This window comes from Diachasmimorpha longicaudata, chromosome 9 (assembly GCF_034640455.1).
Source record: "Diachasmimorpha longicaudata isolate KC_UGA_2023 chromosome 9, iyDiaLong2, whole genome shotgun sequence".
Taxonomy (NCBI): domain Eukaryota; kingdom Metazoa; phylum Arthropoda; class Insecta; order Hymenoptera; family Braconidae; genus Diachasmimorpha; species Diachasmimorpha longicaudata.
Genome location: NC_087233.1, coordinates 3,832,386 through 3,850,691, shown reverse-complemented (window position 1 = coordinate 3,850,691; position 18,306 = coordinate 3,832,386). Strand labels below are relative to the sequence as shown.

The following is an 18,306-nucleotide window of genomic DNA, read 5'->3' as shown; positions in this document are numbered from 1 at the left end:
GCGACGGGGAACGGGGTGGGGAGAGGGAATCCACACGTGGGAGAGATGTTTGGCGCCAATTTCATTGATGTTCAAATACAAACAAACGATGGGAATTAATTGATTCTGAGGAGAATTAAAAAATGAGAACTTTTTTTGGAAAAAGGTTGGGCAGGAAAGATCCAATGAAAACCCTTCATCACCTGGTTGAAAATACAGATAAAAAATAATTAATATTTTCCTTCATATTCTTCTTTATCCACTTGATAATGAACCGCTTTATTAACTATTATAAATAATTATAGGGGATTAATAGAAAAAGAAATCCAGTTATCCCTTCATACTGCCCGCCCTCCCTAGATTGTCGCTCTCTGGGCCTCATGAGTGTCCGCCCAAATTTGAAACGATGGCGGGAGTCCTGAGAAGTTGCAGCGGTGTTCGTCTGAGCGACTCAACAATTTCTTTCCTCGTAAGACAAATTATCAATTAAAATCCTCATTAACTCCTGAAAACACAGGTCCAAATCTGTCGCTTCATTTGTGTCGTTTTGTCTGATCTCCAGGTCGTTGCCAGCAGTGATCTCTGCGAAAAAATATCCGAGTCCCTTCACTTCGTCGCTAATGATCGAAAATGTCGGCTTGTGGTGCACCAGTGTGAGTCGGTTTCGCAGGTAGTGAAGCCCAGAACGAATTTGGCTGTCGATTTCATTGTTTTTGCGATTGATGGACAAGTGACGCATTCCATATCAGAGGTTAGTTGTACATTAATTCCATTGAAACATATTGTTGGTGATTTTCTCGATTCTGGAGCTACCCCTGGGGGATTGTCAACAAGTGCCTGGGGCTGTCAACAAAAACATAACCTTTAGAGGCTCTTGGAGAATGTATTAAATGAGTTTTTTTATCTATTTCTCAGGTAGAGTCCAACATCAATTGCATTGATGAAAATTACGTGGTGACTGGGGCTGTCTGTCTTGTGTATTGCCACAACAGCTCTGGGACCTTTGGTATGACCTACCACAAAGCCAAGGAACTCTCCAGTAAATACTGCCTTCGTAAATTTTTGAATGCTGACATTCAGGTGAGTGGAATTTCCGAGAGATAAAACGAAATAAAGATATTTCAATCTTAATTATCTGAGGACCCAACGATGCGATTTGGACGGGTCTGATCTCATTTTGAAGATTGAAAAAATATCTTGAAAACAACGTTAAATATCTTGAATTTGACTCTACCGGTTCCGAGATATTGCCGATTAAAACCGGCTCATTCTGCCTAGCTCTGCCACCTATTAACCAAATTTCCTAGAGTTTTTCGCAAATATCTCTAAACCCGTGACAGTTGGCGCAATTCTTGCCTGGATCATTATTGTAGAGAATTTGAACCCCCATAAAAAACGTCATGGGAGTAATCTCGCCATCTCACTCGGATTCAGAGAAATTGCTCAAAAACCACTTGACACCTGCCATTCACTGCATAATCGTTTGTTTCAGGACCCTGAAAATTGTCTGCTACTTGCTGAGCGTCTCCTGACCCTCTCCGAAGAAGGTCTAGGTCTGAAAACAGGTTTTCCCCTCTGCAACGTGTGAACACCCCCAGAAAGCTATCAAACTACCAGAAGTAAGTGCTTGAAGCGGACTATTCATTCCATATCTCCGAAAATCCTCCACATGAACTCCACTGATTCCTCCCTCAATCTTCCAGGACTAGAGTCCCTCAAAAGCTCTATCACGAAGTCCGTGAGAATGTCCTCGTAAGTACCCCGAGTAAATTAGAGAAAAAAAAATTATCAAAACTCTTTGATCCCCCATTTCATCTCTAAATATTCTTTATCAACAATATTATCCCCAAAAAAATCTTACGAATCGAAATGTTATCAGCTAATTTCGTTCATCATCCTGAGGACTTCCTGATCATTTGATTTGTGTTTTTAAAAATAATATCTTCAGTTATTATTTTCCTCAATTTAATTCCTTCAATTTTTGTTTTCATTTTGGTGTTAAAATTACATTAAAGTAATCATTTAAACAATTTACCCAGGTAACCTCCGATTGTATCATCATCATCGTGCCCACCCCTTTGTCATGAAGAAGTCAACACCAAAAACATATGCCTCCTCCCACGAGGATTCCGACAACTCCAGTGACGAGACAGAATGCAGCATCGGTAGTAACTCAACAGCAGGTACCCACCGTTCAGACACCCCAACCCGATCCGCTCGTTATCGGAAGAAAGGCCGTCGACGTAGTAAAACAGCAAAATCAAAGCCATGCAATGATAAGCCCTTGTACAAGTACTGTTGCAGCATCAAAGAGGATCACGGTCAACCCCTGTTTGGTGTCCAATTCAATCATCACCTGAAAGAGGGTGAACCCATGATTTTTGCGTCAGTGGGTAGCAACCGCGTGAGCATCTACGAGTGCCCGGAGGGTGCCAACATTCGTCTTCGTCAGTGTTACGCAGATCCAGATCCAGAGGAGAATTTCTACACATGTGCCTGGACATACGACGAGTCTGGAAAGCCACTGTTGGCAGTTGCTGGCTCCAGAGGTGTCATCAGAGTCATCAGTCCAGTGACAATGACGTGTGTCAAGCACTACATCGGTCATGGGCATGCCATCAACGAGCTGAAGATCCATCCCAAGGATCCCAACATCCTGTTGTCAGCCTCCAAGGATCATGCACTGAGACTTTGGAATATCAAATCAGACGTGTGCATCGCCATTTTTGGGGGTGTTGAGGGACACAGGGATGAGGTCCTCAGTGCTGATTTTGATATGAAGGGACAGAGAATTATATCCTGTGGAATGGATCATGCCCTGAAGCTCTGGAATCTCGATAAACCAGACATGCACGAGGCCATCAAACAGAGCTACTTCTGCAATCCAACGAGAAATGGACGCCCCTTTGACTCTGTTCTCCAGCATTTTCCTGATTTTACCACCCGAGATGTTCACAGAAATTACGTTGACTGTGTCAAGTGGTATGGGGATTTCATTCTCAGCAAGAGCTGTGAGAACTGCATCGTCTGCTGGAAGCCAGGAAGACTCGAGGATCTTCAGCTGAGGAACAATGAGACCAGTGCCACGGTTCTGCACCGATTTGAGTTCAAGGAGTGTGACATCTGGTTTATCAGGTTCTCCATGGATTTCTGGCAGAAGACCATTGCCCTGGGAAACCAGGTGGGCAGGACCTATGTCTGGGATCTTGAGGTGGATGAGCCAGGATTGGCGAGGTGCTTCTCACTTCAGCATCCGAGGTGCACAGCACCCATCAGGCAAACCAGCCTCAGCAGGGATGGCAGTGTGCTCCTGTGTGTCTGTGATGATGCCACTATCTGGAGGTGGAATCGGGATCACTAGATCTTCTGTGGGTTTATGGGGATGTTGAAATTTTCTGGGAATTTTTTTATTTTAGGATTTTTTAGGAATAAAGACGATAAGACGATAACAAAACCCTTTTTGGGAGTTTTTACTCTTTGGTGTGAGGGCGTTTATTTCGATCTATTGTTTGATATTGGTTTTTAAAATATGGCTTTTGTCTTCAAGTCATTAATTAATAGTTCTTTTGTTAATGTAGTTTAATTTAAAAATCTATATGGTAGGAGTCATGGTTTTTTTGCAGCTTATGCATTAGAGGGTTGGGATGTAAAAGTGAGGTTAGAATGCACCATCCTCATAAAAAAAATACCAATCAATATTTTTCGATATTTGATTTAGATAGGTATTGTTTTCGAATTTTAGTTATGCAATTAATTGGCAAGTGAACAGATTCAAATGCCTCGGACTCGGTTAGTAGAATACCGACCTGGGGAAGAGCTAACAGAGCATACCATTGACAGATAAATAAGACTCTAATTTCTTCCTAATTTTGATTATTTTACAAAAGCTAATCTCTCAGACTATTGATACCAAAATCATAAATTACGTAAAATTTTCTTCGCAAAAAAGTTTTAAAATCAAATAGTCAAATATCCTTCTGCTAGATAGCGTAACGAGATGTTTCCCAATCCTAACCCCTCCACCCCCCGGAAAAGCATCGCCACAAGGAGTTTGAGTACTCGAGGTTAGCTGTCAAAATGGAATTAAATTCTCAACGTGATGACAGAAGTTAAATAATAAACTCAACCATGACGTCTAAGCCTGACATAACCTTGGACCATTTTTACATATTCAATGGTACCTACGCGAAGAAGGAAGGAGAGGTAAACCGAAATCAATCGCTCACCAGGTGTACAAAGCAGTTGAATAATCCCCCAATGACAGTTACTCGATGTGATTATTTGTTTCCCCCCAGGAACACAAAAAAATTCTGTATTATTACCCTGAGAAAACCGATGTGGACACGAAGATCAAGAACATCGGTCTCAGCGAGGCCATCATCAAGTTCACAGAGTATTCATCACGATGTTTTAATTGCTGAACCAAGAATGGACGGTTAATCAATTCGATTGAATTAATCATGCATTTATTTTCAGGTCTTTCAACCCAGGCCAGACATGTGATTACTGCCACACTCATAAAACCAGACAGATTTATTATCAGCCAGAGCCAGATTTCTGGATGGTGATGGTAATTACTTCGAGTTGCCAGGGGCTAGCTGAATGACGATGATGAATCGAGTATTAGTGACAATTTTTTCAACTGTTAGAATTCTTGAAAAATCATTCGGAAAAATTTCTTGATCTTAACCTCATTTTTTTTCGAGAGAAGTTGAACGATGAATTTAGGTCAAAACACTTTTTCCTGGGATCAGTTGTCCTGGTGGGACGATTGCTTATGGCTTCAGACGATTCTCCAATCAATCAGACAATTGTTCGATCCATAACCCCAGCCCCAGACTCGTTTGAGCTCAATTAGAACCAAAAATGAGGTTAACTTTTCAGTTCGGGTCAACTAGTCCCTCCTGCTCGTCAATGCGAAACCATCTTCAGGGTGGTCTTCCCCATAAAAACCCCAGAATCATACTCATTGTTCCCTTCAAGCCCCAAACGAATTCCAGATCGTCGGTGTTCCTTACTTGGTGAAAACAAAAGATGGCAACGACTACACAGAGTATCAGCACGACGAGGTTTCGAGTCCAGTGTGCTTGGCGATAATGAAGCAGGCCTACACGAGATTCCGACTGTTCATGGGTTCGTTCGAGACTATTCTGAAGGATCCAGGCTGTGGTTCGGTGACCCTCCTCCAACACAAACTGGATTACTTCTTTTCCGAGCACTTGTTGACGTTGAAACTCAATCACCGAGACATTCTGGACATATTCCAAGGCCTCCAGTTCCTCCCCCTGGACAAGGGGACCTTCCTGAGGGTTCAGTGTTTCATGAATCTGATTGAAGCCACATTCCCACACGTCAAATACACAGCATTCCTGTACAACGATCAACTCGTCTGGTAATTTATCCACAAATTTTCTGATTGTGACATCTTTGAATGATTTTCGTGGACTTTTAGGAGCGGGTTGGAACCTGAGGACATGCAGGTGGTCTATAATTACCTTGTTAGCACGTTATTACCAGCTCACATGGAGAAGGAGCTGCATGGGGGGTCGATGCCAAGGAATTCAGTATCTCCATTCACGAGTTCTCATTATGGAAAGTATGGAAATTAATTTTTCTGGAAATAATTATTAAAAAGAATCAAAATTGTCATTTTTGGGAGTGAGACCTACTAGTGAACGATATAGAGTCCTAAATAGTTATTTAGAACTTCTCCTGGTCCACCAGGTGTTCAAAGTACTCCAAAAACTGTATGTTCCCCAAGAAAAATGTCGTCAATTGACGAAAAATATTTTTTCAATTAAAAATCAGATTTGTCACTGGCGCCTCGAGCATCAACGAGTCGATTGGAATAGCAAAGTCTCCAATAGTCTTCATAAACTACTCGACAACCCCTACGTCCTTGTACCTGGTGGTGTACAGTGCCTTGAGTGCAACAATCTGTTTGTTCATCGACAGTGAGTGATCTGCCTTTTTGTCCCCATTGAAGGAATCAATTGATATTCAGAATGATTTTCTTCTCTCTGGAGGCTCCACAGGTCTGCTGATCGACTACCTGAAGAGTCTCGACGCCTTTCTGGGCCCCCAGCTCACGACGTTAGTCAGCTCAGTAGCTGATCAGTGCTCGAAGCACGTCCCAGACATGGGAGAGTCAACCCCCAAATACTTATACTTCAACAGACTGAATTTAGCATACAAGAGCACCATTCACCTTGACAACAGACGTGTCTCCAACATCCTCACGACACCAGAAGTCCTCAGGATAATCACTGATATTCACAGTGATACTAACAAGCTCAAGGAGGCGGGGGAGGTCGTCATCAAGACCATGAGTGATTATTGGGTGGTGGGGAAACTTTCAAATCTGCGAGAGTTCTTCGTTGTCATTCAACAGAAGAATGCCAACATCATTGAGATTGATGGTGAGAACTAACATAAGAAATTTTATGAGCAGGTTTCCACCTGTAGATTTTATTTTTGAATCAATGATGTTTCTCTCTCTCCTGAAATTGCAATTATTTTTAGATGAAGTGAAACGTCTTTGTGAGAAGCAGCTGAAGAGCATCTTCTTCCACTGAATTCCCAGAACAAACCTTTATGTACAGCACGCCGATGTAAAAAATGTAATAAATTCACTGACTCAGTAATGTACTCAGTATTCCCTTCATTAATTGATTCTCTTGGCCAATCATCGAGTTTCCAACTGATTGATTTTATTTTTCAGAAAAATAGATTCACAAAATTCCTCATTTTTAGGTTAGAACTGAAAAAAATAAACAATATCCACCACAAAATTTTATTACAAAACAACTGGATCATTATCATAAAATCAAAATTATTTCTAGACAAGATGAAACGTCTCTGCGAGAAGCAGCTGGAGGTGATCTTCCCCTGATTCCCCAGGTAAAATTCTTATGTACAGCAAGACGACGTAAAAAAATGCAATTAATCCAATAAATCATTCATTTTCCTCAGTAACCTCTCCCTCCTTCTCTCCCCTGTCCCTCTTGGGGATGATATTGGAGAATTTCTTTAGTTTGGCGACGAAGAAGCCGTCCATATTGTGCACATGAGGATAGAATCTCCTGGTGAGCTTCAGTGATGGATGAAACCTGTGTTGTCTGTAATTTGTGAATCCTTCTTCCCCAAATTCAAGTCCAGTCGATATTACCTTGACGTCCCTCTTCTTCAATGCATAATCAACGATCCACTCGTTCTCCTCAGGGAGTATCGAGCAAGTTGAGTAAACAATGATACCACCAGACTCAGATTTGGCATTGACAGAGTCAATGGCAGCCAGTAACAATTCTCTCTGAAGTGTACAGCACCTCTGGACATCCACCTCGTCCTTATTCGTCTTGACACTTGGATCTTTGGCGACAACCCCTGTGCCAGTGCAGGGGGCGTCCAGGAGTACCCTGTCGAAGCCCTTGATGATCCCTGGTATCTTTCGACCATCGTGACTACAGATAACTGAGTTGACGATTCCCAGCCTGTGGAAATTACCAATGACAGCCTTCACTCGATCCTGATTGACGTCGTTTGAGAATAGGACACCTGTGTTTTTCATCAGGGCTGCGATGTGAGAAGACTTGCCACCTGGAGCTGCACACATGTCCAAGATCCTCTCGTTTTCCTTGGGATCCAGAGACATCACTGGCAGGAAACTCGATGCACCCTGGAGGATGTAGTGACCTGGTTTTTGAAATTGTTTAGAATCATTAGTAATTGTTTTTGAGGTTATGTTCATTATTCAATGTTTTTGGAGTTTTTATCGGTGATAATGTCATGTTTTTCAACCATTAAGAAATAAACTGCTTCAAGATGATGAAGACAATAGATATAATTAATTTACCGACTTTTACCTGCGAGATATTCTGGAGTTGCCCCCATGGGCACTTGTGATGAGTAAACAACGAGTCCAACTTTCGTCCACTTCCCAATGGGGTCCAGGTTGACCCCGCGATTTATCAGGGCCTGTGCAAGGTCCCTCCTGCGGGTTCTGAGGGTGTTTGTTCTGAGGGTCATGGGTCGCTGGACCTCCGAGGCCTCGAGGAACTCCACGAGTTCAGACAGCGGGAAAATTTGCATTAGTTTTTCCATCAAGAAGGTGTTGTAGCTGTAGTAGGCGCAGAGATCGGATTTCAGGAGAGCCAGGTACTCTGATCGGGGTCTGCTAGGATCACGGAAGCGTTTGAAATCATTCAGGACCATGATCACGTCCTTTATTCGAGCCTGAATGTCCTTTATGCTCGTGACCTCCTGCAATTCGGATTCAGTGGGAAATTCAAAGACAAATTGGGAGGCCATTTCCTCGGTCTCGGCTGCATCCAGGGCTGCGTCGATCTTCGTCTGACGTTTGAGCTTCTTGGCTTGACGCTCGATGGGAAGCAGATCGTCATCGTCATCCTGATTGTCGTCATCGTCGTCAGAGGTTTCTTGGTTTTGGGATTTTTCCTCTTCCTCGTCCTCTGATGATGATTCAGAGTCTGATCCCCTGGGTTTACGCAGGACGAAGGAACCTGGCTTTGTGGTTTCTTCAGCTACTCCAGAGTCGTCGTCATCTTCACTCAACTAGCAACAGAAGGTTCAATCATTAATAGAAGTCGTTGATTAATTGGACAAGTCACTGGAGGATTCTAAATCATATTTCTTAACCCATCGATATTTCGTGAACCCACGATGCGATTTCAATTTATCAAACGTCATTTTAAAGCACGAAAAAAGATCTTTAAAATGAAAAAAAAATCAACAAATTTCACTCTGCGAATCTCTAGCTGTTAACAATGAAAGCCGATTAATTTGACGCAATGTTCCTGACCCAAATTTCGTTCTAAGGTTTCAAGTCCTGGTCCAATCCCTGGAGATGATTTAAAAAATTAGCCTTACCTCCTCAGACTCATTCTCAACAATCTCCTCGACCTTCCTCGGCTTCTTTGCCCTAGGTTCACTCTTCTTCCGCTCCTTCTCAACTTTTTTCGCTTCTCTTTTGCGTGCTCTCTGCCTCTGCTTATGACTGAGTTGCTTTTCCTCGTTTTCTACAAAATAAAATCTCAAAATAGTCTTTCCTCCTCATACAGGCGGTACGTCTAACCTCTCTACTAACATTAAAATTCACTCACCGATTAATTCCTTCGGAAAAGTCGGATCTTTTTGTTTTTTCGACTTTCTCCCAGGACCACTGGGGACTACACCTCCATCAAACTTCGCTTTTCGTCCCATATTTTCAACAAATAACAAAAATCACTTGATCTCAGATGAATTTTATTGACACGAAACCCACATGGTCTGGGCCTCGACTACAAAGGAATCCACGTTACCCACCGAGCGATGGCCGTAGCTTCCTAACCTCAAAAATTGCGAATGTGCTCGTACGGTAAAAAAGAAATTCTGCATTTTGACATCTGCCAAGACTCATCAGATGTAACCGTCCCTCGACTGGCCACAGTATTTCAACTATCTTAAGGGTGTTTTAAATAGTATTAATGATTTTACCAGTGCATTTATTATAAATACATTCAGTAGCTGTGGTTCTCAGCTAAAATGGTAAGTTAACAAGTCTCCACGACTCCCTTGATTCAGACATTGTCTTTCCCATCGAATCTCAGTGAAAATGTAGGCCTGTGGATGTTTTCGTACACAATTTCCACAACAACCCTCAGGAAGTGCATCACAAATCCCCCAAGAACATTCCAAAATCATCCCCCTAAGTTTTAACCATAACCTCACCACAAAGAAAAATAAAAAAAAGATTAAATGGAATGCTCCAGGACGATGCAGTTGCCCTGCAGAGGCTCGAGCACCTGATGACTGAATTTTTCTCATCGAATACGACAAACGAACGAATACGTACGATCGAGCAGAGCCTCCACGAGTTCACAGCCCAGATAAACTCGTGGAGGCCCTGTCTGCACTTCCTCTCATCCACAAGCAATCACTTTGTCAGTATGTTTGCACTGACAACCCTGGAGACGACAATTGGAAGACGATGGCCAATTCTACCGTGGGAGGATAGAGCTTTGATAAGATCGACCCTGTATACGCTGTCACTGGAGCACGGGGTGGCTCCATATGTCAGGAATAAAATTGTAAAGCTGGTGGTGGACATCGCCAAGCATGACTGGCCACACTTCTATCCTGATTTTTACTCGAATATTCTCCAGCTGTTGGGGCACAAGCAGACGAGACTCTTGGGACTTATTTACCTCAGGACTGCTTCCGAGGAGCTAGCGACACCCAGGGAGGATCTACCTATTCAGAGGAAGACTGAATTGATCAGGCTGTTGAGTGCTCAGGTAGCCACCACCCTGGACACACTCACAGGTGAGTGAGTAGATGTAATATTAATTCTGGTGATGTTTTTGGGCCTCAGAAGGTCTTGTTTTCGTGGTGGAAACGTCAGGAATGACTTGAAATCATGTGACAACTTGAATCTAGGTTCGTGTATTAAATTGTTTTTTTTTTCGAAATTCAGCGGCACGTATTAATTAAAAGAATTCTCGTGTGCAGAGTCTGTGTGTCTTAAATTTAGGTCACGTATCAAATTCATGTTTCCACCTTAAACCCCCCAAAAATTAAATTTTCATTATGTTACAGCCCTCCTGACTGAAACAATTAAATCCCAGGCTCGTTCAGGCACAGTGACACCTCCACCCTCTCCAACCGGTGGCCAGGGCGTTCCTCCAGCCCGCTCAGTCCTTGACGTTGATGGTCTAGCAATAGGCAGCAACGACATATGCATCGCTACCCTGGAAGTCCTCGCACATCTATTCAGCTGGATTATCCCCACTGACCATATATCCTCGAATCTCCTAGACGCCGTTTTCTCGTGTGCCAGGTACTACGAATCCATGAATGGACGCCAGGTGGAGATGGTGGTGCAAGCCATGACCACAATTAATGAGCTTCTCTATCGTCCGTGTTCTCCAAGCACGAGCGAGACACTTCTCCTCCAGATTTTCGATAATGGAGTTACGTTGTTCCAGGTGATGGAGCGATTGGACAGCATCGACGAGAGGTAAGGCCCAAGTTTCAGGTGAATGTCTTAATGTAATACCTGAAATGAATGGATACTTTTTAGTTATCTGGAGAAGACAACGGAGTTCCTCCAGCTGTTTGTGACAAATCACCTGAAGAGGGTAGAGTCCTGTCCGAAATTCCCGGTACCGACGTTCCTGGAGGTCCTCTATCATCACACCTTTCAACAGAATACATCAATCTCCGGGTACCTTCGGTGTCTGGAGGTTTGGAGTATTCTCCTGGAGTCCACGCAGTCCAGGTACTCCACAGTGGCCCTGGCCTTTGCTGAGAGAGTCCTCAATCGTATGTCCTTCAAGGTGGAGGGGAGAAATCTCAAGGATTTGGATACCGAGACACTAGATGACAATGAGGAGACTGAGTGGCAGCACTTTCTCAGGTGCAACATCGAGTGCTTGGCGAGGGTCGCTGATATTTCACCCCTGCCAGTTTTTAATCTACTGTACAGGTCCTGGAGGGCTGACCTGACAATCTACGGAGAACTCGGTTCAGCCCTGTCCCGAGGTCAAGTGACAATACTCTCCGAGTCAGACGCAACGACAGTTCATTCACACCTCCGGGACTTGGCATCAACGACGCAAGCCCTAGCTCGCCTCTACTCCCTATTCGCTGATCCCCAGGACAATACCTCGAACTCCCCTGTGGAGGATCTGGTGAATCAGACCCTCGATGCCTGCACATTCGCCCAGAACAATCACCTCTTCCATCCACCTCTGCAACCTCCAGCGATTGTTGTGGATCTTGTCGAGGTTCACTCGCAGTTCCTGGCGTCCTTGCAGGCATGGTGTCACTGGATGGCAAAGCAACCGGACAAATTCCGGGATAACTTCACACAGAGATCCATCCAAGTCTCCATCTGGGCATTGTCTCAACCCAGACCTTCAGAACCATTAATTCCGGTTAATCTCGTTCATTCCGCTGCACATCTTCTCCAGAGTGTCACCGCCATTTTACGGCCCAATCTCTGGGACCACCAAGACTTCAGGGACCTCGTCACCACGCATAACTACCCCTCGATGAGGCCGGATACAGTCAAAGTTCTGAGGCGAGCTCTTGTCAACGGAATTATCCTGGTGCCTGGTGATGCTGCTGTTAGGCAACGATTACTCTCATCAATGATATCAACGTTATCGTCGTCATTGGGGGCTCTTGGCCACCAGATTCCCTCGGAGACAAGTGTCAATACATCCACGACACATCTGAAACAACTCGTCGAGGACTGTTGCTCGTCGTCCACGAGCATCAAGAAAATGCTTCATGAGTGTATTCAGGAAACCATCAACAGGATTTTGGAGCTACTTCCTCATCTAGTCAGGTCACAAGCTTGTGAGGGTCTCATGAATTTTTTACACGCTGTCTTTCATGTTCTCCAACAGCAATTGGGAGCTGATTTTATTCAGAGAGCTGTCCAGGGGATGCTGCAGATTTACAGCGCTGAGAATATAAACTCTGGAGCTGCTCTAGATCAACTACTGGAGATTATGATTCTCGTTGTCTCAGCACCTAGTGCTGCTTTCAAAGCTTTTGTTCCTGCTATAACTGGACTTTGTCTTAGGCAGGTGAGTCTTCAGGTGATCCTGGTGATAATGGAGATCGTGGAGATGGTCTCAGTTGAAATTGCTTTTTGTCTGACAGGTGTGGCCAGCTGTTGGTGGAGATCTCAGTGCTCATCCAGACACTACTCTTGTTCTTTTGCGACTTTTTCATGGTATTTTGATGCATAGGTGGCAGTATTTTTACGGATCTGGGGTACTCAGGAACTTTGGGGGACCGTTGGAGGAGCATGTCGAGCACAAGGACGAACTCGTTGCCATTCTCGAGGCTTTTGGACAAGCACTGCTGCAGCCTGATGTCAACATATTCAGGCAGAGCCTCCAGAGCCTTGAGGTCCTCAACTCCAGATGGAGATTGTACCAGAAGGAGGTGTTCAAGAGCCATCTCCTCGAGAGGTTTCTCATGGCGCTGTTTACAGTTTTAATTCACAGGTCGCATAATCTTCTTGCGGATGATATTGCTGTGGCTATTCATAATTTAGCTGGGGTTGACATCAACTGGTTCTTCAGTCACTTTCTACCGACATTCTTGGCCGGCTGCGAGGGCCTCGATGATGTGCAGAGGGCGACGTTGTTGGAGAACTTCGATAAATCAACCGTGAGTTTTTTAAAGATTATTTTGAGAGTTAATTCATAATTCTAAGGGTTTTGGGACTTAATTTATAATTTTATTGGTCTCGGGACTTGATTCGTGATATTACGATTCTGGATTTTAAGATCACTTTCCGGCCCAACCCTGGGTCCCTCTGTCAGTCTTAATCGTCGGGTCATGGAGACCCTAATTTAAGACAATTCAAGCCTTGATTGGAACAAGAAAATTCAGATTGTTTTTTGTAAATATCTCAGAATCTATCAAAGATAGCAAAATTTTTTTCATTAACTTTTTTATAGATAATTTCAAGGGCTACAGAAAAGGTCTAGATGAAAATGACTCTATCTCTCGTCGAATTGACGGTATTCCCAAAAACCTGAATTACAGAAAGACTTCAATAAAAAATATTATTTCTAGGATCAACCAACTCTGACGAGATCAGTGCTTCGTATCGTCTCGGACCTCCGTTGTTATCAGATGTGCAGACCCGTGTAAATACCAATCTTCATTAGATAAAATGAAATGCCCAAGTCCCCCTGGGATTCAATCGAGAATTTTGACTTTTTAAAAAAATCATGTAATTAACCGAAGACGAAAATTAATCATTCGTCATTCGTCACTGCCGATTAATTATGTATAATGAATTGTGAATAATGAATTCCCACTTTTAATAATAAAAGATTTTTTAAATATCCAGTGGCTTTTGTTACTGAGAGGGAACGGTGAGTGGGAGAGTGATAACGGTACCCTAAGGAGATAAAGAGTGAACTTGATAACCCAAGTATTTTCCAGTTCTTCGTTGAAGAGATGAACAGAGCTTACTGTTGAGCCTTACGATGTCGCGACAATTGCTCAGTACAGTTCACAGATTCTCCAGGAACATGGAGAGGAATTTAGTCACGGACTCGAGGTATGGATTCCTGAGGCAGTTGGGGCTGACACAGGAGAATTCTGGATTATTTGATGGCAGATGGGGTGGTTCGGGTCAGGTATTTATGAAAACAAAATCCTAGAATCGTTTCCTGACATTGAGTAGTTTGATCTGGTCCACGGGTCTGATTGTGAACGGCTAAACATGAGTGGGAAGACACCAGGAAGTCAAGAGCTCAATGATTTAATTTCATCTTTAGTTGATCGACTCGATATGCCCCTCGTCTGGAAGGACAATCGCCAAAATCCGTGAGTCCACTCCCCAGGAGGCCAGCAATGCGGTGACAGAGGCCAGGAAGGCCTGGCCCCAGTGGGCATCCCTACCACCCCCAGCACGAGGTGAAATTGTCCGTCAGATTGGAGACGAACTTCGGAAAAATCTTCGACCACTGGGGCAATTGGTCTCCCTCGAAATGGGAAAGATCCTCGCTGAGGGCATTGGTGAGGTCCAGGAGTACATCGACATCTGTGATTATGCTGTCGGCCTCTCCAGAATGCTCCCAGGGAGCATATTTCCTTCTGAGAGGAAGGATCACGCTCTTCTCGAGAAGTGGAATCCTCTTGGGGTCATTGGAGTCATATCAGCATTTAATTTCCCCATTGCTGTGAGTCCAGGATAGTGAGGTATTCTCAGGATATCAGTCAGGGAGTTTCACTGATTTTTTCAACAGGTTTATGGGTGGAACAGTGCCATTGCTATGGTTTGTGGTGATGCTGTTGTGTGGAAAGGCTCTCCAACGACTCCACTAGTCTCTATAGCAACAACAAAAATTATCGCCAGTGTTCTTGAACGAAATGGTGTACCAGGGTCTGTTGCTGCACTGGTGACTGGTGGAGCTGATGTTGGAGAAGTTCTGGTGAATGATAAACGGTAAAGTCGATTTCATTTTTTATACAAAAATGGCGACTCTTACTTGACATGTGAAAAGACATTTTTGGATGTTTTTTGTAGTCTACCTTTGGTCAGCTTCACCGGAAGCACTAAAGTGGGACGAGAGGTCGCCCTCAAGGTCCAAGAACGCTTTGGAAAGGCTCTTCTTGAACTCGGAGGCAACAATGCACTTATTGGTGAGTAATTATGCTTTTTTTGAAAATTTTGAGGTTATGGAGTGATAGAAAATGTTAAAGACATTCTCCAATTTCATGCGCGGTCATTTAAATTTATAATTAATTAATATAACTTGTGTAGTGTTGATTACTATTGACTAATGATTCATTCATGAATGATTTGAATGATTGATCAACAATTAATTCTCAAGGAAATGTCTCGAATGCCAAACGCAAACGAAAGAGGAAATTATTGTTAAACTTTTGAATGATCTTCAGTTTCTCATGACGCCGACCTGGAAATGGCTGTACGTGCAGCTGTCTTCTCCTGCGTTGGAACAGCTGGACAACGCTGTACCACCACCAGGAGACTGATACTGCACTCAAATATCAAAGATGATTTCGTTGGGAGATTGAAAATAGCCTTCAAAAGTATTTTGGCCAGAGTTGGGGATCCACTGGAGGACAGTACGTTGTACGGACCCCTCCACAGTCAGCATGCCGTCGACAACTATAAAGTAAGTGAAGAAGGTCATTTAAAGAATTGATGATTCAGACCAAAACTCAGGAGAACTGATCTCCAGCCTTCCAATAAAAGAAATTTAAGATCAACAGAATAAAAAGTATATTCCCAGGCAACAGTAGCTGAAGCTGTGGCTGCTGGTGGTACAATTGAGTTTGGTGGCAAGCAGATGGATCGTCCAGGCTTCTACGTGGAGCCAACGATAATATCCGGCCTTCCAAACGACGCCGAGGTCGTTCAATCTGAGACATTTGCTCCTATTGTCTACATTCTTGAGGCCAATTCCATCGAGGACGCCATTGCTCAGAATAATAACGCTGAACAGGGACTCAGTAGCTCACTCTTCACCAAGAACCTCTCCAACGTCTTCCAGGTACATAAACGTTGATGAAATTGAGTCCAAGAGTGCAACGATTAAATTTTTTTTATTCAATATGAAAAATGTTTTTTACAAATTTTGTATTTACAGTGGATTGGTCCACACGGTTCAGACTGTGGAATAGTTAATGTGAACATAGGAACGAGTGGAGCTGAAATTGGAGGAGCGTTTGGAGGTGAGAAGGCAACTGGTGGCGGTCGAGAGAGTGGAAGTGATGCTTGGAAGCAGTACATGAGACGATCAACAGTCACTATCAATTATGGGAGTGAATTGCCACTGTCACAGGGCATTAAATTCGAGTGATAATTCATTAACTGATCATTTCCATCATCATCATCGTCACATCCTGCCCCTTGTGATGCCTCGTATTATAAAAATAATGATAATAAAAGAAACGAAGAGTCTGAAGTGATTTGTGAATGCAACGAAATGCCTCACGAAGTTATTTATCGATGGAGAACCTGATGAAGTCCACCTGAATGTCAACAGACGATTTTTTGTGGAATTTGTACACTTGAGGTAGATCATAACGAAGTTCAGCGATAACAGTGCCTTTAACCCCCAGCTTTTGTCCCATTTTCATAACATGATTTCGCGTTGATGTTTTGTGGAGTGAGTAGACAGTGGTTTTGGCTAATTTTGTGGCTATCTCCAGGAATTTCATGTCAATTCCAGCATTTTTCTTTGTTCCAAAGGGGGGATTCATGATGACAGTGTCAAAAGCCTTTTCAAATCTCCCTGGAAAACGGAAAAATCGTCATCTTCGGCTCATTTTCTCATGAATTCTTTCCTAACCTGGCAAACACTGGAGAATATCACACTGAACAGCCTCCACACTCAGTTCAATGTCCTCACAGTTCCTGGTGAGTATCTCCAGGGCGTCGGGGTCGATCTCAAAGCCCACGACGTAACTCGCCCCTAGCATTCTAGCTCCCAGGGACAGCACCCCACATCCAGCCCCTAAATCGGCAATTCCCTTTCCCTCGATGTCGTCGAATTGTGTTTGAGCTGTGTACAACAGGTGGGCACCGATGTGGGCGCTGGTGGGGTACTGTTCCAGGAGGACTTTTGGATTATCGAAGACGTCCAACTGCTGGAGGTACTGTTCCAGCTCTTTCATTCGTAGGGAAGCCATTTGTGGAGGGAATTTTGGAACGAGAGGCTAGGGATTTTAGGTTAGGGGACAGAATGATTGGTGTGAGGGGTCAATCCTTACTTGGGATCGAATCGAGGGAGCACTGGGAGTATCAGATTCCCGAAGGATGAGTCCTGGGTGACGAAGTAGCCGAATGAAGCTGCGTGAGCACTGTTTAGGGCATTTCGTTGAACTGCTGTCATCGATCCCTCACTGGAGGCTGATGTGGACTGGAGAAAATTGAGAATTTTTTTTTTTATATTTTGAAGAAGACCCTGAGGTCGTTGCTGAGGTGAGAATGAATTGTCATGTCAATGAAATTACGACCAAAAGGGGATTATCCACTTGCTTCTTTGTGTCTATCACATGTTCTGAGAATTTTCCTCTAAAAAAAAGTCTAGATTTATCTTTAATTCACTCAGTAGCTCATTAACTACTGACTTCGGTAGAAAATTTCAAAAAGTTGTTGTCATTTAAGTTTACTCTTCACAAAAAAAGATCTGAAGTTTTTGGCTCCATCCAGCAATCAACGACATGGTTCAACAATTCAATCGTGATGTGACACAAAGCAGTGGACATCCCTTAGTTGACTCTGCAATTATTCAATTCCTCGTTCATTCCCCCTCATAATTAATTCCAAATCTATTTCTTACTGGATTAGCTGCAGATGATGTAGACGGTAGATTGAGGGAACTCGACAGTGTGGGAGCGACTCCCTGTTTGAGGAGCATCTGCTTCTTCAGCTGCAGTTCCTCCAAAATCTTCTTATTTTGCAGATCTAAAAAAAAGTTAAGAATAAACATCTCCAATGACAAAAATAACAATTAATTTCTTTAATTTACCTCTGGAATTTTGTTGTGAAAAAGCCATTAAATTCCTCCGCATCAAAATAGAGGTTATATTTTTGTCAGCTGGAGAATCCTCACATCCGTGGATCCCTATCAGAAGTATTCATGGCATGTTACCGACCGAGTAAGCCCTGATTTGTTCATAAAATTCTCTCGTTTAGGCTTTCGAAAATCTCCAAGAAACTCAATTTTAATATCAAATTCTTTACAAAATAAAATAGCGAATTTCATGGGATTATTATTATCAATAATAATAATAATAGCATAATGGAATGTGTGAATAATT

The 18,306-nt window shown here is 43.2% G+C and overlaps 7 protein-coding genes across 10 annotated transcripts; 4 read left to right on the top strand and 3 right to left on the bottom strand.

Moving 5' to 3' along the window:
- The first annotated feature begins 2,062 nt into the window (after positions 1 to 2,062).
- On the top strand, positions 2,063 to 3,433 carry LOC135165989 (polycomb protein EED-like). Its single transcript, XM_064127857.1, has one exon. It carries the CDS (start codon positions 2,063 to 2,065, stop codon positions 3,338 to 3,340), a length of 1,278 nt encoding a protein of 425 aa, XP_063983927.1. The 3' UTR covers positions 3,341 to 3,433.
- A 152-nt stretch (positions 3,434 to 3,585) lies between these two features.
- LOC135165987 (vacuolar fusion protein CCZ1 homolog) lies at positions 3,586 to 7,088 on the top strand. 3 transcript variants are annotated; one of them, XR_010299611.1, is made up of 10 exons: positions 3,586 to 4,182; positions 4,275 to 4,372; positions 4,456 to 4,549; positions 4,980 to 5,371; positions 5,432 to 5,575; positions 5,788 to 5,933; positions 6,006 to 6,398; positions 6,502 to 6,599; positions 6,822 to 6,879; positions 6,952 to 7,088. XR_010299611.1 is itself a non-coding variant. In XM_064127848.1 (9 exons), the coding sequence occupies exons 1-8, from the start codon at positions 4,108 to 4,110 to the stop codon at positions 6,552 to 6,554; spliced, it is 1,395 nt and encodes a 464-aa protein (XP_063983918.1). In that variant the 5' UTR covers positions 3,586 to 4,107; the 3' UTR covers positions 6,555 to 6,599; positions 6,822 to 6,955. The 3 variants fall into 3 exon arrangements, 1 of the variants encoding a protein (XP_063983918.1); XR_010299612.1 differs by lacking the exon at positions 4,275 to 4,372; XM_064127848.1 differs by having other exon boundaries at positions 6,822 to 6,955.
- On the bottom strand, positions 6,759 to 9,298 carry LOC135165983 (probable 28S rRNA (cytosine(4447)-C(5))-methyltransferase). Its single transcript, XM_064127845.1, has 4 exons — positions 9,099 to 9,298; positions 8,866 to 9,014; positions 7,842 to 8,550; positions 6,759 to 7,671 (listed from the first exon to the last, which is right to left on the bottom strand). The coding sequence occupies exons 1-4, from the start codon at positions 9,196 to 9,198 to the stop codon at positions 6,935 to 6,937; spliced, it is 1,695 nt and encodes a 564-aa protein (XP_063983915.1). The 5' UTR covers positions 9,199 to 9,298; the 3' UTR covers positions 6,759 to 6,934.
- Positions 9,299 to 9,351: 53 nt separating this feature from the next.
- Ebo (ellipsoid body open) lies at positions 9,352 to 13,836 on the top strand. Of its 2 annotated transcripts, XM_064127835.1 has the most exons (6): positions 9,352 to 9,522; positions 9,747 to 10,299; positions 10,573 to 10,993; positions 11,057 to 12,572; positions 12,649 to 13,164; positions 13,576 to 13,836. In XM_064127835.1, the coding sequence occupies exons 1-6, from the start codon at positions 9,520 to 9,522 to the stop codon at positions 13,651 to 13,653; spliced, it is 3,087 nt and encodes a 1,028-aa protein (XP_063983905.1). In that variant the 5' UTR covers positions 9,352 to 9,519; the 3' UTR covers positions 13,654 to 13,836. The 2 variants fall into 2 exon arrangements, with proteins under 2 accessions (XP_063983905.1, XP_063983904.1); XM_064127834.1 differs by lacking the exon at positions 9,352 to 9,522 and having other exon boundaries at positions 9,738 to 10,299.
- Positions 13,837 to 13,856: 20 nt separating this feature from the next.
- On the top strand, positions 13,857 to 16,441 carry LOC135165984 (putative aldehyde dehydrogenase family 7 member A1 homolog). The gene is made up of 7 exons (XM_064127846.1): positions 13,857 to 14,147; positions 14,289 to 14,693; positions 14,760 to 14,959; positions 15,041 to 15,156; positions 15,415 to 15,653; positions 15,771 to 16,031; positions 16,128 to 16,441. The coding sequence occupies exons 1-7, from the start codon at positions 13,995 to 13,997 to the stop codon at positions 16,338 to 16,340; spliced, it is 1,587 nt and encodes a 528-aa protein (XP_063983916.1). The 5' UTR covers positions 13,857 to 13,994; the 3' UTR covers positions 16,341 to 16,441.
- Positions 16,442 to 16,479: 38 nt separating this feature from the next.
- On the bottom strand, positions 16,480 to 17,172 carry LOC135165991 (rRNA N6-adenosine-methyltransferase METTL5). Its single transcript, XM_064127859.1, has 2 exons — positions 16,833 to 17,172; positions 16,480 to 16,775 (listed from the first exon to the last, which is right to left on the bottom strand). The coding sequence occupies exons 1-2, from the start codon at positions 17,170 to 17,172 to the stop codon at positions 16,480 to 16,482; spliced, it is 636 nt and encodes a 211-aa protein (XP_063983929.1).
- A 77-nt stretch (positions 17,173 to 17,249) lies between these two features.
- On the bottom strand, positions 17,250 to 18,163 carry LOC135165993 (uncharacterized protein). Its single transcript, XM_064127863.1, has 3 exons — positions 18,015 to 18,163; positions 17,826 to 17,950; positions 17,250 to 17,402 (listed from the first exon to the last, which is right to left on the bottom strand). Exons 1-3 carry the CDS (start codon positions 18,055 to 18,057, stop codon positions 17,250 to 17,252), a joined length of 321 nt encoding a protein of 106 aa, XP_063983933.1. The 5' UTR covers positions 18,058 to 18,163.
- Between the last annotated feature and the right edge of the window lie 143 nt (positions 18,164 to 18,306).

Bases quoted from the DNA above. Each gene is read 5' to 3' on its own strand.
- LOC135165984 (XM_064127846.1), top strand. From the start codon at position 13,995: ATGTCGCGACAATTGCTCAGTACAGTTCACAGATTCTCCAGGAACATG. The intron at 14,960-15,040 runs GTAAAGTCGATT...TGTTTTTTGTAG, and splicing joins GTTCTGGTGAATGATAAACG to TCTACCTTTGGTCAGCTTCA. The intron at 15,157-15,414 runs GTGAGTAATTAT...AATGATCTTCAG, and splicing joins AGGCAACAATGCACTTATTG to TTTCTCATGACGCCGACCTG.
- LOC135165983 (XM_064127845.1), bottom strand. From the start codon at position 9,198: ATGGGACGAAAAGCGAAGTTTGATGGAGGTGTAGTCCCCAGTGGTCCT. The intron at 9,015-9,098 runs GTGAGTGAATTT...TTTATTTTGTAG, and splicing joins TTTTCCGAAGGAATTAATCG to AAAACGAGGAAAAGCAACTC. The intron at 8,551-8,865 runs GTAAGGCTAATT...TTCTGTTGCTAG, and splicing joins TTGAGAATGAGTCTGAGGAG to TTGAGTGAAGATGACGACGA.
- LOC135165989 (XM_064127857.1), top strand. From the start codon at position 2,063: ATGAAGAAGTCAACACCAAAAACATATGCCTCCTCCCACGAGGATTCC.
- LOC135165991 (XM_064127859.1), bottom strand. From the start codon at position 17,172: ATGGCTTCCCTACGAATGAAAGAGCTGGAACAGTACCTCCAGCAGTTG. The intron at 16,776-16,832 runs GTTAGGAAAGAA...TCCGTTTTCCAG, and splicing joins TATTCTCCAGTGTTTGCCAG to GGAGATTTGAAAAGGCTTTT.
- LOC135165993 (XM_064127863.1), bottom strand. From the start codon at position 18,057: ATGCGGAGGAATTTAATGGCTTTTTCACAACAAAATTCCAGAG. The intron at 17,951-18,014 runs GTAAATTAAAGA...ACTTTTTTTTAG, and splicing joins TTCACAACAAAATTCCAGAG to ATCTGCAAAATAAGAAGATT. The intron at 17,403-17,825 runs GTAAGAAATAGA...AATTTTCTCCAG, and splicing joins CATCATCTGCAGCTAATCCA to TCCACATCAGCCTCCAGTGA.
- Ebo (XM_064127834.1), top strand. From the start codon at position 9,738: ATGCTCCAGGACGATGCAGTTGCCCTGCAGAGGCTCGAGCACCTGATG. The intron at 10,994-11,056 runs GTAAGGCCCAAG...GATACTTTTTAG, and splicing joins TTGGACAGCATCGACGAGAG to TTATCTGGAGAAGACAACGG. The intron at 13,165-13,575 runs GTGAGTTTTTTA...TATTATTTCTAG, and splicing joins AGAACTTCGATAAATCAACC to GATCAACCAACTCTGACGAG.
- LOC135165987 (XM_064127848.1), top strand. From the start codon at position 4,108: ATGACGTCTAAGCCTGACATAACCTTGGACCATTTTTACATATTCAAT. The intron at 5,372-5,431 runs GTAATTTATCCA...GTGGACTTTTAG, and splicing joins TACAACGATCAACTCGTCTG to GAGCGGGTTGGAACCTGAGG. The intron at 6,399-6,501 runs GTGAGAACTAAC...AATTATTTTTAG, and splicing joins CAACATCATTGAGATTGATG to ATGAAGTGAAACGTCTTTGT.